The 25,000-nt window shown below is 51.3% G+C and overlaps 1 protein-coding gene across 1 annotated transcript in view; it reads right to left on the reverse strand.

The window, feature by feature from the left end:
• si:dkey-215k6.1 (transmembrane protein 132C) overlaps positions 1 to 25,000 on the reverse strand; it is a 153,934-nt gene that overhangs the window by 98,006 nt on the left and 30,928 nt on the right. The window contains 1 exon segment of the mRNA XM_035380339.1: positions 9,523 to 10,408. Coding sequence (XP_035236230.1) covers positions 9,523 to 10,408 — 886 coding nt within the window.

A 25,000-nucleotide genomic window follows, 5' to 3' on the forward strand; every position in this document is an offset into this window, starting at 1 on the left:
CTGTGAATAATAGGTTGCCAGCTCCAATCCCGGGTGGGATGTTTTAGTATCAGTGAACGAGGCATTTCACTTCAGTCACTTTAACAAGGCCCTGAAAAAGCAGAGCACGCTCTGCCGCCCGGACACAGAGCTCAATCAGCCTGAGCCGCAGCGGCCGGAGAGGAATCGCCCTGTCCACAGCACGTCCTCTCCAGCTTCAATTACAGACTTAACGGCTGAGAGGCGGCGCCCAGGCCGACGGAGAGGCACAGCCACAGCCAGGCGCACCTGCGCTTCATTACCTAAAGATCGACACCCTGTCCCACGCCTCAGCCGCAAAATGGAATTCTTCCATTAAGCTGCGCGGGTATTGGATCAGACACACAGCGCTCGCTGCCCTCCATCCTACTGAACCAACTCTCAGGACACACTCACTCCGGGAAGAGATATCTCACAGAACCTCATGAAACATGCTTCTTAATTTAACGCCACTTCAAAAGCTTAGCGCACAAAGCCTTTTCTAAGAGTGCTCCAAGTATGAAATGCCAAGTACCAGGGGAGTGATCCAAATCACGCAACACACACCTTTCCCTGGCTTCACACCTCCCTGCTTTGTGTTTGGCCAACGCTGCACATAGGCAGGGCTGCAAAACAGAGATATTATTATAGGCACTGGCTTTCCTGTAGTGTGAAATAGTCACTGGCTCTCCTGTAGTACTGTGTGGCCTGTAGGGTGTAAAATAGTCACTGGCTCTCCTGTAGCACTGTGTGGCCTGTAGGGTGAAAAATAGCCACTGGCTCTCCTGTAGTACTGTGTGGCCTGTAGGGTGTAAAATGGTCACTAGCTCTCCTATGGTACTGTGTGGCCTGTAGGACATAAAAAAGTCACTGGCTCTCCTGTAGTACTGTGTGGCCTGTAGGGTGTAAAATGGTCACTGGCTCTCCTGCGGTACTGTGTGGCCTGTAGGACATAAAATAGTCACTGGCTCTCCTGTAGTACTGTGTGGCCTGTAGGGTGTAAAATAGTCACTGGCTCTCCTGTTGTACTGTGTGGCCTGTAGGGTGTAAAATGGTCACTAGCTCTCCTGCGGTACTGTGTGGCCTGTAGGACATAAAATAGTCACTGGCTCTCCTGTAGTACTGTGTGGCCTGTAGGACATAAAATAGTCACTGGCTCTCCTGTAGCACTGTGTGGCCTGTAGGACATAAAATAGTCACTGGCTCTCCTGTAGTACTGTGTGGCCTGTCGGGTGTAAAATAGTCACTGGCTTATTCTTTTTGTGTCAGAGAACTTTATGCGGTTCAGCTGGGGTGTTTATGGCAACCCCAGATTTAGAGCAGAAAGGAAACTCAAGGTAAGACCAGTGAAAGTTGCACTGCTTTCAGAAGGACAGGCCCGATTTAAAAAAACAGAAAGCGAAAATGGTGTCTGAAATTACCGTACAGGGACAAAGGAACAACCGCCAAACAAGAAAATCTTATTTGCTATGTGCTGCAGAAATAAAAATCCAATTCTGTAAAAATTGGACACTGTACACATTTTCTCTCTGTGATGATATTAGCCTTCTACAGCCAGACAAAACTCTGCTTGTCTTATTCTTAGAAGTGCACAACATTTAAACCATTATTGCAATGTTCTCATTAAAAATGTGCTGTGCTGGGAGCATGGGGCTTCTTTTCTTTGATCAATTATGGCAAATACGGACATAGAGGGAAACACTGCCAAAATTAGTTACCCGGGCAATTATCATTTAACATTCATTTATGCTTGGAAACCATTTAAGAAAGCAAAATTCAGCTGCAGCTGTGAATTGTGGATTTGACTTGTAATAATAGCTTCAAGGTTTACAGTGGCATGCTTCAAGATCTATTCACTACATCTTTAATTCAGAACAGCAGATCAATATTACAAAATGGGATACATGCAAATTAAAGGGTATGTCTGCACAACAGAGACCAGCACTCTAATCGGACCACTTCTGAGAAAAATAATTAAAGATACATGATTGAAATGTACTATGTGCTCTTAAATGCGTTTTGCAGACGTATGCTGGGGAGGCAGAGCACTGCTCCCATACGGCCAGAGTGCCGTCATACAGACAGCGTGCTTCCTGCTGTCAGAGTCGTCATGTTCAGGCGCTTTTATTCGGGCGAATAGAAGAGAGTGAGGCATACCCATCCCCCTCTCCGGATGCGCTGGTGAGTGGGATGCTGGGGGGTTTGCTGGGGGGGGGTGTGTCTCACAGGCTAATTACGACAGCGCGCAAATATCAAACACAATCTCAGCAGCCTACGGCTTTGGGGGAGGGTGCCATACTGCAGCGCCATGGCAACATACCCCCCTCCCCCCCTCCCCCCCTCCCCTCGATTACTGTCAAACATCTCCTGACCTGCGGACTCCACCCTGGCCCCCCGCCCCCCCCGGCTCCCCCCCCGCCCCCCCCCGCCCCCCCCCCCCACCAGCCCCCCCCCCCCCCCCCCCCCCCCCCCCCCCCCCCCCCCCCCGTGCGCTGTGGCACACGGGGCGAGCAGAAGACAGAGCGGGGTGAGGAATGCCTGCTCACTGACAGAAATGAAGTGCCGGGCTGTCACTGCCCATTCCAGCAAGTGAAGCCAGCGGTGTGCCCCGGGGAGGGGGGGGGCGTGCCTGGGAGGGGGGCGTGCCTGGGAGGGGGGCGCCTGGGGGGCGTGCCTGGGAGGGGGGCGCCGGGGGGGCGGGGGGGGGAGGGCCCAGAGGGGGGCTGTCTGGGGGGGGGTGGACTGCACACAGCTGTTTGCTCATGCAAAGTAATTGTCTTTGTGACAGTTAACAGCGGCCGCTGGTGCTTTAAGTGCCGCTAATGTTTGTAAATACTCTTAGCAGCGCTTTCATCTGGAAGACAAACATGCAAACTGGGATTCAATCAGCTCTGCAAACACGGGGGGGGGCAGCCTGGGGACAGGGGCACCACTTCACCCCCCTCCTCTTCCTCTCCCCTCCTCCCCTCCTCTCTCATTCTCGCTTTCTCTCTCCCTCTCTCCTCTCTCCCCCTCTCTCTCGCTCCCTCTGCCCCATCTCACTCTGTTGCTTTCTCTCTCTCTCTCTCTCTCTCTCTCTCCCCTCTCTTTATCCCTCTCCCCTGCCCCCTCTCATTCTCTCTTCCTCTCTCTCTCACTAAAGCAGTTTTTCTCTGTAAATAGCTGTACATGCAGATTTGGCTGCCAGTAAACTCTGGGATGCAGGTGTATCACCTGTGTTTTAAGGAAGGAAAGCAGGAGAGGGGTTTACTCCTGATGCACCTGTTCAGGTGGGAATATGAACACTGTTCTGCATAATCTCCAGAGTGCTTTTAACAACAGGACCTGAATGCTGTTAAAGGCTAATCTGAGGGAACTCATTCATATGAGCTAATTCTCACCCACATGACAAAGTAAACTAAAGAAACACACTGTTAATATGGAACAATAACATGTACTACGAACATAAAATATGCATTAATATATATATATATATATACGTTAGTGAATCTTCCTATGATATTTATTAATGCTCACAGTAGTCGTGATTATTATTGTGTATTTACACATAAGGTCCTTCACACTGACTGTGAAATGAGTCACCTGCTCAGAGGTAGCTACGCGCTACTACAGAACGCTAACAGGGCCACACTACCTACTGAGGTCTACCTGAGTTGCACCTGAGCCCAGAGTCTGCAGCTCTCCACACAATCTGGCAACCCGCCTCCAGACATACTGGATCAGGAGCACCTGGCAGCCCTCAAGACAAAACAAACAAAAGTGCAATAACTCAACTTCAGAGCTGAACCAATCACTGGGCTACAAACGCAGACAGCCTTCTGGAACCCCGACATCCTTTATGTTGCTGAGTCTGCCAATTACTCTGTGGCTTGTAAGCCTGTATGCTGATTTAATTTAACTTCAGACATTTCAAACACAAAGAAACAAAAAAAACCCTGTGCTTTGTGTGCTGTTGTGTCATCTCTTTCGCCTGAAGCAACGTTTACACCTGCTTTTCAAACCCCTTAAACACGCAACCAGGCACACTGAAGAGGCAGGCATTCAGACAAATCTCTCCACACTAAGATCTGCACTAATGCACCACTGCGCTTTGTCTGTCAGAAAGGTCACAATTAGACGTGCATTCAGGCAGACATGTCTTCTGTGAGAAAAACATTTTCAGGCCTTGAGCAGAAGCTCTAATCCACAGAAACCTGCTCAGATTCTGACACACTGCCCTTTTGGTTCAGCTGTGTATTTACTATGGCAGAGGTTGGGCTTACATCCCTGACCCGACTGCCTTCCCCTCGCTCGCTCCCTCTCGCTCTCTCTCTCGCTCCCTCTCGCTCTCTCTCTCTCTCTCTCTCTCGCTCTCCCTCACTCTCCCTCGCTCACTCGCTCTCTCTCTCGCTCTCTCGCTCTCTCTCTCGCTCCCTCTTGCTCTCTCTCTCGCTCTCTTGCTCTCCCCCTCACTCTCGCTCTCTCGCTCTCCCTCACTCTCCCTCGCTCACCCTCACTCTCTCTCTCTCCCTCTTTCTCTCGCTCACTCACTCTCCCTCTCTCACTTGCCCTCCCTCACTATCTCTCTCTCGCTCTCCCTCACTCTCTCTCTCTCGCTCACTCACTCACTCACTCTCCCTCACTCGGTCTCCCTCACTCTCTCTCTCTCTCTCGCTCGCTCTCCCTCTCTCTCTCTCTCCCTCACTCTTTCCTTCACTCTCTCTCTCTCTTTCCTCCCTCTCTCTCCCTCTCTCTCTCTCTCTCTCCCTCACTCTCTCCTTCACTCTCTCTCTCGCTCGCTCTCCCTCACTCTCTCTCTCTCTCTCTCTCATTCTCACTCTCTCTTTGGGTATGTGAGGCTTCATTTCCTGGTTTCATGCTGCCCTGTCTCTCCTGGCCACTGACCCCGCCTCTTCTGGCCACTGGCCCCGCCTCTCCTGGCCACTGACCCCGCCTCTTCTGGCCACTGGCCCTGCCTCCCTCCCCAGAGCGATCTGCTTTATTAACACATCATTGTTTATCTTCCGCAGCTGAGTCTGCATACATGTTCAAGGCCACAGCAGCACATGTTGCCATGTGAACGCATATCTCCCAGCTCCCCAGCTAATGACACCACATAAAGAACTAGAGGAAACTCAGAGAGAACATGTCTTACCTGGGGAGCAACAGCAGCCACTTCCACAGAGTCACCCTGTTAAGAGCTCACATTATTATTGGGAAGTATGAGAACAGTGCAGTGGTCAGTGAGTCAGTTAGTCTGTGCAGTGTAGCGCAGTGGTCAGTGGTTAGTCAGTCTGTGCAGTGGTCAGTGAGTCAGTTAGTCTGTGCAGTGTAGGGCAGTGGTCAGTGGTCAGTCAGTCTGTCTGTGCAGTGTAGCGCAGTGGTCAGTGAGTCAGTTAGTCTGTGCAGTGTAGCGCAGTGGTCAGTAGTTAGTCAGCCTGTGCAGTGGTCAGTGGTCAGTCAGTCTGTGCAGTGTAGCGCAGTGGTCAGTGAGCCTGTGCAGTGTAGTGCAGTGGTCAGTGAGCCTGTGCAGTGTAGTGCAGTGGTCAGTGGTCAGTTAGTCAGTGATCCTGGCTGTAGAGAGATGTAGTGTTTGGTGTAATAGAGCACTCTGAGCAAATGGCCTGGCACTCTCTTGCTGCTTCGCACCTGTGTGTGTGTGTGTGTGTGTGTGTGTGTGCATGTGTGTTCTTCAAGAACACTTTCATTTAAGGTGAAGAAATCAGCCAAATATGCAGATTGGAGGCCGTCATAAAGAGAGTAAAATGAAAGAGGGAAGGGGGAAATGAAAATCAGAAAAAGCAGGAGGACTCCAGGCCCCCTCAGGAGCGAGCGCAGATGAACAGGAAGTGAAAGCGCAAACTGCCATTGGGTTAAAAACAGGGCACAAGAAAACAAGAATTCAATCACAGTCTGCAATAACTTCCCCTTAAACAGTGTTAGGAGCTCTGCATGCGCTACACTGCAGAGGAGCTCTGCATGCGCTACACTGCACATGACCTCTGCTCTGTATGCGCTACACTGCACAGGAGCTCTGCTCTGCATGCGCTACACTGCACAGGAGCTCTGCTCTGCATGCGCTACACTGCACAGGAGCTCTGCTCTGCATGCGCTACACTGCACAGGAGCTCTGCTCTGCATGCGCTACACTGCACAGGAGCTCTGCTCTGCATGCGCTACACTGCACAGGAGCTCTGCTCTGCATGCGCTACACTGCACAGGAGCTCTGCTCTGCATGCGCTACACTGCACAGGAGCTCTGCTCTGCATGCGCTACACTGCACAGGAGCTCTGCATGCGCTACACTGCACAGGAGCTCTGCATGCGCTACACTGCACAGGAGCTCTGCATGCGCTACACTGCACAGGAGCTCTGCTCTGCATGCGCTACACTGCACAGGAGCTCTGCATGCGCTACACTGCACAGGAGCTCTGCATGCGCTACACTGCACAGGAGCTCTGCATGCGCTACACTGCACAGGAGCTCTGCTCTGCATGCGCTACACTGCACAGGAGCTCTGCATGCGCTACACTGCACAGGAACTCTGCTCTGCATGCGCTACACTGCACAGGAGCTCTGCATGCGCTACACTGCACAGGAGCTCTGCTCTGCATGCGCTACACTGCACAGGAGCTCTGCTCTGCATGCGCTACACTGCACAGGAGCTCTGCATGCGCTACACTGCACAGGAGCTCTGCATGCACTAGTCAGCACATTTCATAGTTTACAGTTTACAATATTTAATATTTACTAAAAATAGTTTGTGTGGCAATTTCACAGTTTGTAGACGATAGCTGTCATAAATATTTTGTGCTTGCGTCTTGTTTTGCATACTTGTTTACATATCAAACTAGAGCAGTAGCCACCAGCTCTTTTAAGAAATTGAAAGTGATGGTAAATATTTAGTGTCATTTCAATGAAAGAGTTGCTACTACTGCCAGCAGCCTGTTGGCACACTCTTAAGACACCTGTACATAACCACATTTTCTAAAGAGTCATGCTGAGGGCATTTCTACGTGATCTAAATTATATTTGCATTACACTGATTTAGCAGATGTTCTCATTCACAGCAACTTACAGGAGTGCATCATTTCTTTAATGGAGTTATATGAGCTGGTGTGTGTGTGTGTACGTGTGTGTGTGTGTGTGTGTGAGTATGTGTGTGAGTATGTGTGTGTGTGTGTGTCTTTAAGGCCTCTGAGCTGGTGTGAGGTAAACAGGAGGCAGAGAGCTCAGGCCAGACAGCGCTGCCAGTTACTGCTGAACGGACACAGTCCAGCACCATGTAGAGCCTGAGTCAGCTATTGGCAAACAGCCTCTGAGTGCCGAGCCAATGAGAGAGCAGGAGGGCGTCACCTGAGGACCATCTTCGCTTCCATGTGACGTAAATGGGCATCTCCATTAGCAGAACCAATCAGAGCCCAGACTCATGGGATCTCTGGCTAACCCCCCATGCCCCGCCCCCCCACCCCACACCACCGCCCCACAGGCCCAAGCAGGTGAAAATGCGCTCATGGCTGCCTTGGAGCTATCACTAGCACTGTTATCCTCCCCCAACAGACAGATACTACAGCTAATGGTGAATCCTGCTCCACACTAAAAGCCCTTGCAAACTGTAATTATAATTTCAATTTACTCTCTCCGGATAATCTTCCCATCCAAAACCAACTAATTCTGTGGAATCTGCGTAAACTTGTATGGCCGCCTGTTACAGAGATGTGTTAATGGAACACAAGTGAACGCATTATCCTTCAGATGACAGGTGAAATATTTCAATTGCTGATACTTCAGCTGCAATCGCAATTCCCACAGCCTCTATATTCACCTTCATTTTGGGCAGGATCGATTGGGCAAGGAAATTGCTTCTTGTAAGCATACTTCCTGTACTTTATTCCTATCTAGAGTTCCAGTAGAGAGTTCCTGTGCTTCAGTGCCCTTGAGTTACACCTTGTAGTCACTGTGGAACTCTGCTAATGAAGCACAACAGTATTAATTTACAGGAAGCAGAACGCACGACTGTCAGTGCACAAGGTGAGCAAAGCAAACATGAAAAATAAACTCAATACAAAGCAGCTCAAGTGCAGAAATGAGCAGATGGTCAGGATGAGCTCTCACAAAATGACACAGTTTATAAATGGAACCATATTTAAATGATACAGCTGAAAGGATTCCACCTCTCCTGCCAAACCGCAGTCATGACATCTGGACACTGTGATTGACAGGCCTGACCCGCACGTTTGCTTCGCTAGAGCTGGACGGTGCAGATGAGGCTAAACATCTCAGGAAAGAAGCGAGTGCCAGTGTGCTGTGATGTGGGGTGTCCCTCTCTCTCTCTCTCAGCACAAGGCTGATCAGTCAGTGAGACTCAGTGAGCCCCAGAGCCCCCGGGCTGGCCTGGGCTCTCACCCGACCCACAGATCCGCCCCAGAGCTGCTCCTGCCACTGATCCTGACTGAGCTCTCACCCGACCCACAGATCCGCCCAGAGCTGCTCCTGCCACTGATCCTGACTGAGCTCTCACCCGACCCACAGATCCGCCCCAGAGCTGCTCCTGCCACTGATCCTGACTGAGCTCTCACCCGACCCACAGATCCGCCCCAGAGCTGCTCCTAACACTGATCCGGACTGAGCTCTCACCCGACCCACAGATCCGCCCCAGAGCTGCTCCTGCCATTGATCCTGACTGAGCTCTCACCCGACCCACAGATCCGCCCCAGAGCTGCTCCTGCCACTGATCCTGACTGAGCTCTCACCCGACCCACAGATCCACCACAGAGCTGCTCCTAACACTGATCCGGACTGAGCTCTCACCCGACCCACAGATCCGCCCCAGAGCTGCTCCTGCCATTGATCCTGACTGAGCTCTCACCCGACCCACAGATCCGCCCCAGAGCTGCTCCTGCCACTGATCCTGACTGAGCTCTCATCCGACCCACAGATCCACCGCAGAGCTGCTCCTGCCACTGATCCTGACTGAGCTCTCATCCGACCCACAGATCCGCCCCAGAGCTGCTCCTGCCATTGATCCTGACCAGCCCGATAACCTCTCCAGCCCAAAGCGCCGCCTCGGCCTGCCGCAGATCTAATCCGCAGTGACAGCACAGCGCGTGCCGCACCTTTATCCAGCGTGATGCTAACACACAGCTAGCAGCTCCGGGCCACGGTGCACTAGATAATGCTGGATAATGAGCAGTGAGGTCTGTGTGTAAACGTGGAGACCCTGCAGAGTGAGGTATGTGTGTAACCTGGAGACCCTGCAGAGTGAGGTATGTGTGTAACCTGGAGACCCTGCAGAGTGAGGTATGTGTGTAACCTGGAGACCCTGCAGAGTGAGGTATGTGTGTAACCTGGAGACCCTGCAGAGTGAGGTATGTGTGTAACCTGGAGACCCTGCAGAGTGAGGTATGTGTGTAACCATGGAGACCCTGCGTGTGTGAGGTGTGTGTGTAACCCTGGAGACCCTGCGCGTGTGAGGTGTGTGTGTGAGGTGTGTTGGCCACCTCCCTTAGGCTCCGTAAGAGTGAGCAGAGTGCGATCTGGGACCCACCTGAGAGTGAACTGCGGCACCGTGGACTCCGTACGCATTCGTACCCGGAAGCCCACGGGCTGGCCCTGCTGCACAGGGCTGGGCGGGACCTGGATCTCCACGTTCTCGTCCAGCCTCAGATTGGTTGCCTGTGGTCCCTCCTCTCCGCTAAGCAGTTCCACAGAGCCAATCCTCTGCAGGTAAGCCACGCCCTCTTCCTGTCCAGAGAGGAAGCCCGCCTCTGGCCCTTTCAGGGGATCTGTGGTGGCATCGCAGTCCCTGGCAGTGCCCTCTAGTGGGTGGATGGTGTAGTACAGCTCCAGGAGCGGCGCCTCCCCCTCGGGGGGTTTCTTCCGTCCTGTGGGGGCGGGGAACCAGGCGGCGGGCAGTTCCAGCTCCGCCACACAGATTCCCAGAGTCCCCTGCAGCTGACAGGAAGCGGCGGCCTGGGCGGAGCCTCGGTAGGCCCGGGCGCTCACGCAGGGCATCGGCCCAGGCAGCGGGGCTGACTCCTCCCACCGCCGCCCCACCAGGTAGAACAGCACCTGCACGCGCGGCTGGGCGAGGCTGGCGCGAGGCTGCACCACCTGCGCCCGCACCTTCCAGCCCAAGGTGACGTGGGCGGGGCTGGGCAGCAGGCGCGGGGCCGCCTGCAGGAGCTCCAGGGGCACGGCGGTCTCCGTGGAGACATTGCCGTAGCTACAGTTGACGGACGGGACACCCTCGGCGAGCTGGATGAAGAAGGGCTCGCTGCGCGTCTGCAGACTGCCGTTACGCATCACTTCCTGTCCCGCCTCCTTCAGGAAGAAGGCCGGCTCGGCGTTCTGCACCTGGTAGGACACGGGCAGGTAGGTCGGGAGGGCGGAGGAAAACCTGGGCTGGGGGTCCGAGCCTCGGCAGTCTGCAGCTGCAGGACACACAGACACACAGACACACACAGACAGCAGCATCAGTACAGCAGGAAGGAAACACTGCTCAGATTAGTCAAAAACGGGGGACACTGCTGACACCCCCTGGACTGTGGGGGGGGGGCACCTGTGGAGCCGGGAGGGGCAGCAACGCTCCACATGGAAATGGGAGATAAGTGTTATAAAACAGGGCTCCGGCTCAGCAGGCATGATTCACACTGACAGCAGCACCTCTATCTGGAGCAGGAAGTGTGTGTAATACACCAGCCTAGGGCTGCCAGCACTACACACTCTATACACACACACACACACAACTAACACACATACACGCACACACACATGCACACGCACACACACACACACACACACACACACACACAACTAACACGCACACACACACACACACACACACACACACACACACACACACACACAACTAACACACATACACGCACACAACTAACACACACACACACAACTAACACACATACACGCACACACACACGCACACACGTATACGCACACGCACACTCACACACACACACAAATTATTACATTGACTGGAATAATTCAGCAGTGCATTAGGGCAATAGCAGGCCAACCTTACTGACCAAAGCAGACAAGCAGGGACCAGCCTGCAGTACAGCAGCCTGGTCCTGAGTGAAGAGTTAACAATGCTCACTTTCACTACACAAAACCAGGCTCTGCCAAGCCCTCATTGACAAATAAAAGTATTGTCATTTAATTGGTAGTTGGTTTTATGTGCTACAGGAGAAAGGTCAAGCCGCTGAGCATAAGAGCTGCTCGCTGGGCTCAGTGGTGACTAATCAAAGGAATTCTGAAGCAGCTGTGACGCTAATCGAGAAGTAAGGAAGCGACGGAGGGAGAAATGCATCTTCTCAGAGAAAAGGCTGCTGTCAGTGTGCTGCGGCCCGTCGATGAGGAAAACAGCGTGAATTCCCCGACCATTCAGACATTCTGCTGCAGGCACAGAAACGGCTCGGCTCACCCCGAAAGCAGAAGCAGCGCAAAGCACACGGTCACCATGTGCCTGCGTGTAAAAGATCAGAGATCTGCGTGTAAAAGATCAGGGATCTGCGTGTAAAAGATCAGGGATCTGCGTGTAAAAGATCAGGGATCTGCGTGTAAAAGATCACAGATCTGCATGTAAAAGATCACAGATCTGTGTGTAAAAGATCAGGGATCTGCGTGTAAAAGATCAGGGATCTGCGTGTAAAAGATCAGGGATCTGCCTGTAAAAGATCAGGGATCTGCCTGTAAAAGATCAGGGATCTGCGTGTAAAAGATCAGGGATCTGCCTGTAAAAGATCAGGGATCTGCCTGTAAAAGATCAGGGATCTGCGTGTAAAAGATCAGGGATCTGCCTGTAAAAGATCAGGGATCTGCGTGTAAAAAATCACAGATCTGCGTGTAAAAGATCACAGATCTGCATGTAAAAGATCACAGATCTGTGTGTAAAAGATCACAGATCTGTGTGTAAAAGATCACAGATCTGTGTGTAAAAGATCAGGGATCTGCGTGTAAAAGATCACAGATCTGAAAGCAAAAGTCACTTGAGTTCCAGAGAAGTTAACAGCGTAGGGAAACACAAGCGAAGAGTATGGAAGAGACAGCCATGAATTACATTTATACTTTTCATTGTTTTAGTTGGACTACTTATCTTTTATTTAGGTTGTTTCATTTAGATTTCCTTTTTATTGTTTAGTTCAGTTAAAGAAATTTAGATTTTTTTATTTGGGTCGTTAGGTAAACTGATGCTCCATCATTGCAAAAACATATTTATCCCAACGATGAACAGGTGTGTTGTGAGTGCATATAGTCTTGTGTAAGCTAATGAATAATAATTACTTTATTTATATCAAACTTTTCATACCATGGTTTGCAGCTTAAAGTGCTTCACAGAAGAGCCTTTGTATTTACAAAATAGAGATAAAAACAGAGAAAAAAGAAATGGCCAAATAAAAGTAACAGAAACAACAAAGTGATAAAAGGCCGATGTGCATAAAATAGGGAAATGGTAAGATAGATAAAAATAAGAATAAGAATAAAAATGAGAATAAACACAAGCTGTCAAAATTGGCTCAGCTCTTAGTATATTGAATCTGACCTGACACAGTACTGTGTATTTTACATTGCCTTTAAGTTTTTTTATTTTAAAAATAGCCTTGGTTTTAGCATATAAATATATTCAACACATAGCAAGTATGTAGCAGGTACAAACACACACACACACACAATCTGCTTGAACAACAAGAACACAAGAACAAAAGAATTAATGAATTTATGTTATTTTGGCTCTCAGCCCTGGTGCTGCAGGAGGCTGGGTGACTCTGGAAGTGTGAAAATATAATGACAATTTGGAAGAGCGTAGCTTAATCCCCTCGGAGGTCTGGTACACCCTCAGTATCTTTCTGCGTTCCACACAAAGACGTGTAAAAATAATCCTGGAGCGTGGAAGAGCTCTCCTGCAGCCACGGCCCCCTCTGTAGCGTGGGGGGGGGGCTTGCACACGCCTGGTGCGCGTCAAATGCGGACTGTTACAGTATAAACACACAGCGCTAACACACCGCGCCACAGCGCTAACGCACCACAGCGCTAACGCACCGCGCCACAGCGCAAACGCACCACAGCGCTAACACACCACAGCGCTAACGCACCACGCCACAGCGCAAACGCACCGCGCCACAGCACTAACGCACCGCGCCACAGCGCAAACGCACCACAGCGCTAACGCACCACGCCACAGCGCAAACGCACCACAGCGCTAACGCACCGCGCCACAGCGCAAACGCACCGCGCCACAGCGCAAACGCACCGCGCCACAGCGCAAACGCACCGCGCCACAGCGCAAACGCACCGCGCCACAGCGCAAACGCACCGCGCCACAGCGCAAACAGAGGTCAGCGCGGACAGGAAGCACGGCGTGTCACGAGCTGGAACTCCGCACCATTTTCTCAAGGGCTGACACGACAACATTCAATCCTCGCGTGAGAAAAAAAATAAAATACGTAAAAAAGAAATACACAATGTTCCGGGAGCGCAAGGCAATCTGGAGCCCCCGGGGAGCAGCGATATGGAGGTTATGTGCGATAAAATAAACAGCCGCGGCCGCGAATGGCGAGCAGCGGGTGAGCGGACATCAGTCTGTGACACGGGCGCGGTGTTTTATGGAGCGCTCAGCGTTGCCCGTCACCACGGCGATCAGGCGCCAAACGCACTCCCCTGATTTGTTGCTCAACATTCGTCGCAAATTCCGTTCCTGCGTTTCCTCTGTTCCTCGCCGCTCCTCGCCCCAGAGTCACGCCCCTCCTCTCTGCGCCCAGCGAGGCACAAGCCCATTCCACTGCCACTCACATCACTGCTTTTCCCAGGATTTGCTGCGCAGAAGTAAACCTGCCAAAGTAATCTCTGTGATCGCATCGCACACTGACATCTAGAGCGCCGTCTTAAAAAGCCTGAGGGTATGTTCTGTGAGAGAAATAATGCGCTAGACACTGTTTGGACGAACCTCACATTTATAAATCTGCCTTGTAAGAACAATTTATTTGTCCTGAGCCCGATGCTTCCAATGAAAGGTTTACCCTCAGGTTTCCAAATACGTATTGACTTGCTGAAGATTTACATTTTTACAGTTTTATACACCTGTTATATGAGAGCCAGTCCTCAGAAGCAGACCATGCAGACACTTCATTCTGCACGGGAAAGGAAACGTGCCGTGAAATATCCCGGGGTCTGCGGACATGACATGTGTGGGCCTGCTGGACGTCCGGGGACTGCTCTGTACTGGGGACTGCTCTGTACTGGGGACAGCTCCGTACTGGGGACCGCTCCGTACTGGGGACCGCTCCGTACTGGGGACCGCTCCGTACTGGGGACCGCTCTGTACTGGGGACAGCTCTGTACTGGGGACCGCTCTGTACTGGGGCCTGCTGGACATCCGGGGACCACTCTGTACTGGGGACTGCTCCGTACTGGGGACAGCTCTGTATTGGGGACCGCTCTGTACTGGGGACCGCTCTGTACTGGGGACCGCTCTGTATTGGGGACCGCTCTGTACTGGGGACCACTCTGTACTGGGGACTCTGTGTCGTTACACTGCACAGGAAGTCTGCTGCTCTGTTACTCTGCACACTTATTCAGTCTTACTCAATAAAAGCAGACATTAACGCTGCACATTCATTTGCTTTCTGGTTTCAAAGATTCCCATTTACTGACGGGACAGCAGATTGGAATGACGTGCATGTTTATGAAATCATTTATTGTTTAGCCTGCAAGTACAGGGCGCTGAGCCAGGCCCCCCCACCCCAGGCCCCCCCTCTCCCCCACCGATCTCAGAGAGCCAGCGACATCTGTTCCAACGCGTGGAAAGAACAAGGTCAATATCAACTCCCGTCAAGTTAACTTATTCAGTCACAAACAAGCCAAGCTGCAGAGAGCAGGCCAGCCAGGCCGGGTTCATCACATGACCTGATCATCACATGACCTGATCACTGTGTGACCTGATCATCACATGACCTAATCACTGTGTGACCTGATCATCACATGACCTGATCATCACTTGGCCTGATCATCACATGACCTGATCACTGAGTGACCTGATCATCACATGACCTGATCACTGTGTGACCTGATCATCACATGACCTGATCATCACTTGGCCTGATCGTCACATGATCTGATCATCACATGACCTGATCACTGAGTGACCTGATCATCACATGACCTGATCACTGTGTGACCTGATCATCACATGACCTGATCATCACTTGGCCTGATCATCACATGATCTGATCATCACATGACCTGATCACCACGGGTGACGAAAGCACACCCCCCGGCCCAGCCACTTTAACCGCACGTTTGCAAAACCACGCTCACGCAGGTGGGAGTGGCCACAGCTGTCCATCAGAGTGACAGGGCTGCCTGCCTAATCACACCACCCACCTTTCAGCAGGCTTCACACCTCTGCTGTCCCATAAGGCCGTGCTGCTGCCAAACGTCTTCCACGCTGTGTCACACGCTCCAGCGGGCAGTCTGATGCACACGCCACTGCGCTGGCTCACCTCAGACTCCGCCTCCACGGGGCGATCTCAGAGAAACCCTGCCTCCAGGGCTCGCACCCGCGACCCTCCGGCCGGACTGACAGTCACCAGTCACATGCTCCTGAGGGGGTGAGGGGGGAGGGGGTTAGGGATCCCCCCCCCCCGCTAAGGAACGCTGCACACGGCAGATTAAACACCCCCCAACCCCCGTCTCATGAGAAATGAAGTCATTTCCTGTGCGTGCACGACTGCCGCCAACTCTGACCCCTCCGCTAACAGGCCGGCTGCATGCAGCAATCTGTCAACATTAACCCCCCCCCCCACGCCCCCTCCATGCCCCCCTCCACGCCCCCCCCCACGCCCCACGCCCCCCTCCCTCAGTCTGGACACACAGCTCGCCCTCCACTGATATGTTATCACACGTGCTCTTCAGCATTGCAGAAACGGGGGTACCATTGCCATCGCATCCTGACAGACACTCTGTCTTGGTGCTGGACAGTGTGACGTTAGCCCTCAGGAGCCACCTCTGACCTCTGTAATATAGAGGTCACCTGTGCCCCAGCCCTGCCACAAACGCACAGAGGAGCTGTCTGTTTGAGCCAGCTTCGCTTGGGTTCAGCATTCCTGTCAGTTTAATGGAGGAACTGTTTTGTTGGGTCCTGCGGGGGGGGGGGGGGGGGGGGTAAGGACACATGAAGATGAGAGACCAGCGTTAGTCTACAGCCCAAGTGCTAGCATACAGCCCAAGCTTTAGTGTACAGCCCTAGTAATAGAATACAGTCCAAAAGCTAGCATACAGCCCAAGCACTAGCCTACCCAGCAGCCAAGCTACCCAACACTCCCCAGAGATACACACAAGCTACCCAACACTCCCCAGAGTTACACACAAGCTACCCAACACTCCCCAGAGATACACACAAGCAGCCCAACACTCCACAGAGTTGCACACAAGCTACCCAACAGTCCCCAAAGTTACACACAAGCTACCCAACACTTCCCAGAGCTACACACAAGCTACCCAACACTCCCCAGAGTTACACACAAGCTACCAAACACTCCCCAGAGTTACACACAAGCTACCAAACACTCCCCAGGGCTACACAGAAGATACCCAACACTCCCCAGAGTAAGATCGGTGTTAGAGAGGCAGGGCAGCAGATGCAATGAGTGAAGAGAGAGAACAGAAGGGGGAATGTGTGTCTGTGGAGCAGGACAGATGGCTCTGTTATGGACTGAGGCCGCTGAGAAGCGACTGCATTTTCCTTCACTCACGAACACCATCAGCGCCTTTTAAAATACAGCCAGCCCAAAGAGAACAGAGCCTTCAGCGCAGCGTCCTGCAACGCTGCAAACCCAGAATCCGGTCCGCGCTGCGTGTGCTACTCAGTATGACACACAGCACTGGTGTGTTAGAGCCAGACTGGGTCTCTGTGAAGCAGGAGTCCCCAGCACTAGAGCACATAACCACACATAACCACACACAACCGCACACAACCACACACAACCGCACCCAGCACTAGAGCACATAACCGCACACAGACGCAGAGACAGCACACGCGTATCGCCAGGTTTTCTGTGCAGGGACAAAGCAGCAGGCTCTCCGGAACCTGGCCAGTACACACACACACACACACACACACACACACACACACTCACAGACACACACACACACACACGCAGACACACACACACAAATACACACACACACAAAGACACAAAGACACACACATACACACAAATACACACACACAAATACGCACATACACACACACATGAACTGTGTATACATACACTCACATATACATATACAATAACACACTCAAATACATACTAACGTACATACATACATACACACTCACAGACACATAAACATTAGATAACCTGAAAATACGGTACTTTGATTAGCTGGTAATGCAAATTGATTTCAGCCTAATTTAACATTTTAAGCATCGATTAAAAAGTGCTGTGCAAACACACTTAAGACAATCCATCAGAATGTCAGCCAGAATTTACAAGTGCAACAGTGAGTGCTGCCAAGAGCCAGTCACAGTTTAAACACTGCCAGGAGCGAGTCACAGTTTAAACACTCTGAGCGAGTCACAGTTTAAACACTCAGAGGGAGTCACAGTTTAAACACTCTGAGCGAGTCACAGTTTAAACTCTCTGAGGGAGTCACAGTTTAAACACTCTGAGCGAGTCACAGTTTAAACTCTCTGAGGGAGTCACAGTTTAAACACTCTGAGCGAGTCACAGTTTAAACACTCCGAGCGAGTCACAGTTTAAACACTCTGAGCCAGTCACAGTTTAAACACTCTGAGCGAGTCACAGTTTAAATACTCTGAGCGAGTCACAGTTTAAACACTACCAGGAGCGAGTCACAGTTTAAACACTCAGAGCGAGTCACAGTTTAAACACTCTGAGCGAGTCACAGTTTAAACACTCTGAGCGAGTCACAGTTTAAACACTCAGAGCCAGTCACAGTTTAAACACTCAGAGCGAGTCACAGTTTAAACACTCAGAGCCAGTCACAGTTTAAACACTCTGAGCGAGTCACAGTTTAAACACTCTGAGCCAGTCACAGTTTAAACACTCTGAGCGAGTCACAGTTTAAATACTCTGAGCGAGTCACAGTTTAAACACTACCAGGAGCGAGTCACAGTTTAAACACTCAGAGCGAGTCACAGTTTAAACACTCTGAGCGAGTCACAGTTTAAACACTGCCAGGAGCGAGTCACAGTTTAAACACTCTGAGCGAGTCACAGTTTAAACACTCTGAGCGAGTCACAGTTTAAACACTCTGAGCCAGTCACAGTTTAAACACTCTGAGCGAGTCACAGTTTAAACACTCTGAGCGAGTCACAGTTTAAACACTCAGAGCGAGTCACAGTTTAAACACTCTGAGCGAGTCACAGTTTAAACACTCAGAGCGAGTCACAGTTTAAACACTCTGAGCCAGTGACAGTTTAAACACTCTGAGCGAGTCACAGTTTAAATACTGCCAGGAGCCAGTCACAATTTAAACACTCTGAGCCAGTGACAGTTTAAACACTCTGAGTGAGTCACAGTTTAAATACTGCCAAGAGCAAGTCACAGTTCACAGGAGCAGCACTGTACCCAATGCTCATGTGCACCATGTCGGGAACATGATAATGATAATTTTTTGATAATGTTTTTACAAAATAGCTTGAACTACATTTTTTGAGTAATCATAATTTTGCAAACTACATTCCTGTTTAGTGTTTCTTTGCTGTAGTTTCAGTGTGAATCCATGGATAGTTTGTACAGCCATGCGCTCAGAGCAGTTTCTCCAGGGCTGTGTGCATGTTGGCGTACACACAGGGGGAGGTAAATGACTGCATATATGCGCCATGCTGCACAGTATTCTGAAAGAACCGGGCCTCCTCGCTCACGAGACTGGGCACATACACAGTTTCCCACTGAAGCTGCTCCACACTGCACACCTACTGCAGGTGCCCTGAAAAGAAAACATTTTATTGATTCTCCCCTCCGTGACGTCCGTGAAAAATGGCTCTTATTACTGCCACCACACCCCACCAAAAACAGCAAGAAAGAGATTAAGTTCCATTTATGAAATATACATTTATCATAAGTTGTATTTCAGAAGCCCTGCGATTCTTATCCCAGCTTCTTTCAACCGCTGATTTATGTGCTTGTCGTTTTTCCAAAATGACAATTCCCTAGATTTAGAGGGCTATCTCCCCCCTCATTGCCCCCAAATCTTCCCTTGACAGGCCAGCGAGAGAACCCGCCTAAGAGTCAGAGTCAGGGGGAGGTGGGGGGGCACCAGAGACAGGGAAGGGGTTGAGCGGGGGGGCCGTCAGATGTTGGACGGGTACGCACCCTGGGACAGCCCAGTAAAGGCCAGGAAGGGCCAGCCAGGCGAGTGTGAAATAGAAATTTTAAATGGATGCCATCTCACAAGCCCTCAGCCCACAGAGGACCCAAGTGCTACAGAACAGAAACTGCCTTCCTGAGCCATACCACGCCTGGCCTAGCAGGTTTGGCGGCCTGGTTCTGGCTTAGCGGGTTCGGCGGCCTGGTTCTGGCTTAGCGGATTTGGGGAGGCGGTTCTGGGTTAGTGGGTTTGGGGGGTTGGTTCTGGGTTAGTGGGTTTGGGGGGTTGGTTCTGGGTTAGTGGGTTTGGGGGGTTGGTTCTGGGTTAGTGGGTTTGGGGGGTTGGTTCTGGGTTAGTGGGTCTGGGGGGCCGGTTCTGGCTCAGCAGGTTTGGGGGGTTGGTTCTGGCTCAGCGGGTTTGGAGGGCCGGTTCTGGGTTAGCGGGTTTGGGGGGTTGGTTCTGGGTTAGCGGGTTAGGCGTGCTGGTTCTGGGCCTTAGCAGACCTGCTAAGTTTTTGATTGCAGGCTACAGAAATGCAAGCAGGCGATACAGAGTTGAAAACAATGACAGATTGTCAGACACAGAGTGTCAAAGACAACTGAAAAATCTTTTGTTTTGTAAATTATGTGTTAACTAGCTCACAAAAAACCCACTGAGAAAAGCCACCATTAGCTGTGTTTTGTGTTTACCCGTTTAACTACTGTGTTTTTTATAGACCGGTGCTTTCTCTTATTCATCTAACACCACTGTCAGCTGTATCTATACCACGAGCGTGCTGCTCGCAAGAACAAGAAGGAAGGCAAGAACAGGGCGATCTGGACATGCAGCCTTCCGACAGCTTCCCACAGCGAGCCGCACCTCTCAGAATACTGATTAACGCGGAACACTTCCTCTCCTCCGGACGAGTCTGGCACTGACGGATGGAGTGTGGCGGTGTGCGATGTGCGCTGCACGGTGCAGAACACACGCGTGTTTAGGGCCTCTGCAGGCAAACACCTGATTTAATGCAGGTGGGGGCCACACACCCCACCTCCTGCTGCTGCGTATCCCTCTGTGGCCACTCAACACTCCCCCCAGGATCCCCTCAAATCAAGCAATCACTCGGACTAATCACCCACAACCAGCACTGCGCCAAACACACAAACAACAAAGCATCCAGCTCCTCAATCAACCCCCACACACAGCAGGGCGCCCCACACACAGCAGGGCGCCCCACACACAGCAGGGCGCCCCACACACACAGCAGGGCGCCCCACACACAGCAGGGCGCCCCACACACACAGCAGGGCGCTCCACACACAGCAGGGCGCCCCACACACAGCAGGGCGCCCCACACACACAGCAGGGCGCCCCACACACACAGCAGGGCGCCCCACACACACAGCAGGGCGCCCCACACACAGCAGCAGGGCGCCCCACACACAGCAGCACACACAGCAGCAGGGCGCTCCACACACAGCAGCAGGGCGCTCCACACACAGCAGCAGGGCGCCCCACACACAGCAGCACACACACAGCAGGGCGCCCCACACACAGCAGCAGGGCGCCCCACACACACAGCAGGGCGCCCCACACACAGCAGCAGGGCGCCCCACACACACAGCAGGGCGCCCCACACACAGCAGCCGGACGCCCCACACACAGCAGCAGGGCGCTCCACACACAGCAGGGCGCCCCACACACACAGCAGGGCGCCCCACACACAGCAGCAGGGCGCTCCACACACAGCAGCAGGGCGCTCCACACACAACAGCAGGGCGCCCCACACACACAGGGCGTCAGCACCAGCAGAGGACTGGAGGACAGACTGAGGGGGAAGGGGAGGGGCCTGTGAGGGGGAAGGGGAGGGGCCTGTGAGGGGGAAGGGGAGGGCCCTGTGAGGGGGAAGGGACTTATGATCACTAAGCACTGGAAACTAAACACTAAGCACCAAACTTTAGGCATCAAGTACTAAGCCATAAGCTCTAGGCTCTACGCTCTAAGCATAAAGGTCTAAGCTCGAAACACAAAGCACACACACTGGGCTTTAGGCTCTAAGCACTTAACAGTAAGTACTAGTCTCCAAGCTCTAATGCCTAAGCACTAGCGTCTAAATTAGCGTGATTTATCATCAAAAGATCCCACCTGGGGTGAATAAGAACTGAGGGCAGACTGAAGTCAAACATGTTACCAGAACAGTGACAGACAGTAAAACCCACCCTCTTTGCCTTAGACACTGTGCTGTACAACTTCCCTTTAATCCAGTGTGTCAAAGTGATTGTCATTTTTGTAAATGATCATAAAATTTAAAGTCAAATGCATATGTATTTTCACTAACAGAGGGCATCTGAAATAGAAATGACTCTGCTTGCTTTCATTCTGTTGGGTTAACTACTTAGAGAAATTATCCACGCTCAAAACCTTCAGCTAAGATGAGGCCAAAGATTCAAATGATTCTGCCCTCATAAGTGCAACGCTGGCATGGGCACAGACACAGAGCGTAACCATGGACACAGCAGACACGAAGTCACCAAGGACAACACGGGGAGAGCTGACCACCGCTGCCAAACCCTGACCTGGTGGCCGAGCGGGACGGAAATCTCGGGCGGCTCTAATTACCAGACAGAAGGCTGCCATTCGCTAACGAGGACCCCAAAATGGCCACACGTTCACCTTCTCACTCACCCGGCGAGATGAAAGACACAAGATCTGTTTTTCCTCATCCAAATCCCAAAGCTCAAATCTGATTAATCTAAGCGGGGCTCCCTGGAGACTCAGATTATGATGTTCATTTTAATATTGGCAGCAGCGCCGTTTGCTCCGCGTTAAGTAGTTTTGATAAGCATCGATCGCCGGAGAGTAAAAGGAGGGGATCTAATTAACTTTGTCTGAACAAATCTGCAATTATCACACACACCTAAGAACATACACACACACACACGCACACCTACGAACATACACACACATTTACCCACAGACAGACACACACACACCTACGAACATACACACACACACACACACACCTACGAACATATACACACACACACACCTACGAACATACACACACACACACACACACACACACACACACACACCTACGAACATATACACACATTTACCCACAGACAGACACACACACACCTACGAACATACACACACACACACACACACACGAACATACACACACATTTACCCACAGACAGACACACACACACCTATGAACACACACACACACACACACACCTACGAACATACACACACATATACCCACAGACAGACACACACACACACACACCTACGAACATACACACACATTTACCCACAGACAGACACACACACACCTACGAACATACACAAACACACACACACCTACAAACATACACACACACACACACACCTACGAACACACACACACACATTTACCCACAGACACACATACACACACATACACCTACGAACATACACATCACTACCCACAGACAGACAGACACACACACCCACTCGTGCACACATACACACACACACAGATATACACATAAAGAGGTCATAAATCAAACAAAACAGCACAGCCTTAAAGGAACGTGAACGTGCAGCAGCGATGTGCTATTCATGCCAGGGTTAATTATCTGATGTGTGTATTTTACTTTAACGCTATTCACAATGTTTCACTTGCTATCCTGTCAGGCTTCTGCATCTGCTCCAGTGTGTTATCTTCCTACATTACCCAGAACTACTTTCATCCGCCTTCATGAGAAGGGGCGTGGCATACACAGTCAGATTGATTGGCGTTAGCCAGCTAGCTAATAGTACTTCGCCAAAAGACTGAAAGAAAAGTCAGAGATCATGGCCACAGCATTGCATTCTGGGCTACGTAGGCTGTCAGCACAGTTGGAATGGGTATGTCCTCTTGATTAATGATTGATTTTGCTCAGGAGGAGTACTGCAGACAGCTGATTAGCAGGATTCAAGGCAAAACCCCGGACTTGTTGTTCCTATGGGGCTGAAATAAATGTCTGATACTTATAGCTGGTGCAATAGCAAGCTGAAGACACTCAAATTAAACTGCACTGTCTGTTGTGGCAATATCACTGCATGACGTCACATGATCTACAGAACTCGATATTAGCCCTGAAAAACTGAACTACACAAAACAGGGAAATCAGAGATATGATGCATTTTGCATCACCAATATGCAAATTCTGACAGTGCCCGTGTTTTAGCCTGAAATTTTCCTGTCTCCACATTTGAAGGAATGTTCAAGGAATGAACTTCACTTTCAAAAAGACACACTTCACCCGAACACATGTACATAATTCATGAATCATTCATAACCATGTGTGCAGGAATTATGGTCAGATGGTGGACCTTAAGTCACTTCCTGCATCACGTACAAAAATTGCATTTGACACGAAGTATGTAATGTCATCTGTCATAAAGCACTGCATTTGCATATGAATGGCTAAAGAAGATGTTACATTATGTAAATGATGTCTTTTAGAGTTGCACACAAAGTAAAGCATGGCTGAAATCCTTACGTTCCAGGAGCAGAATACTCAAAGGCAGAGTCAATTCAGCAGCTATGTCTGCAGAGGAAGCACCTTAAAACAGCAACTCCTGCCCCTGCCCCCCTCCTCCTGCCCCTGCCCCCTCTCCTCCTGCCCCTGCCCCCTCTCCTCCTGCCCCTGCCCCCTCTCCTCCTGCCCCTGCCCCCCTCCTCCTGCCCCTACCCCCTGTCCTACTGCCCCTGCATCCCGTCCTCCTGCCCCTGCCCCCTCTCCTCCTGCCCGTGCATCTCCTCCATATTCCCAGATGGGAGCAGAGAGCAGTGGACAGCTGTGTACGGTATTCCTAGATGGGAAGAGAGAGCTCTGGACAGCTGTGTATGGTATTCCCAGATGGACAGGTATGCCAGTGCTGTGGCAGGTTCTGTCCCCACTGCTCTGTTCCTCTGTAGATGAGTCTGTTAAGCAGGATTCCTGTTAGCCTGCCTGTGCAGGTACAGACTGCTGAACCTGTCTCAGCTCAGTGCTCGTCCCTGTCAGACCCACACGCCGCTCTCAGTAACTGAGAGATCACTCCTGTCTTTCCCTGGCTTCCTCTGAAAGCATCTGACATATGAGAGCTGTCATCTTCCCCTTCCTCCCCTTTCATTCCCCCACTCCAGCAGCAAGAGATGCCGCCAGGAAAGCAGCTGTGGACACAATAGGAGAGGAGAGGCTATGAGCTGTGCTGTGCCATACGCTGCTGTGCTGTGCCATACGCTGCTGTGCTGTGCCATACGCTGCTGTGCCATGCCGTACCCTGCTGTGCTGTAGCTGTGCTGTATGCTGCTGTGCCATGCCGTACCCTGCTGTGCTGTATGCTGCTGTGCCATAGCTGTGTGGTATACTGCTGTGCCATAGCTGTGCTGTAAGCTGCTGTGCCATAGCTGTGTGGTATACTGCTGTGCCATAGCTGTGCTGTAAGCTGCTGTGCCTTAGCTGTGCTGTAAGCTGCTGTGCCATAGCTGTGCTGTGCTGTAACTGTGCCATAGCTGTGCTGTGCTGTAACTGTGCTGTACTGTGCCTTAACACACTGCACAAGACACTGTGTGTGTTACTCAGTTCACCTAGATTTGATCACATGACCAGCCAGAGCAGAAACGTACACCACTGGATTAAACCAACACCCATCCTGAACTTTCTTTGAAACCT

Source organism: Anguilla anguilla, chromosome 10 (assembly GCF_013347855.1).
Source record: "Anguilla anguilla isolate fAngAng1 chromosome 10, fAngAng1.pri, whole genome shotgun sequence".
Taxonomy (NCBI): Eukaryota; Metazoa; Chordata; class Actinopteri; order Anguilliformes; family Anguillidae; genus Anguilla; species Anguilla anguilla.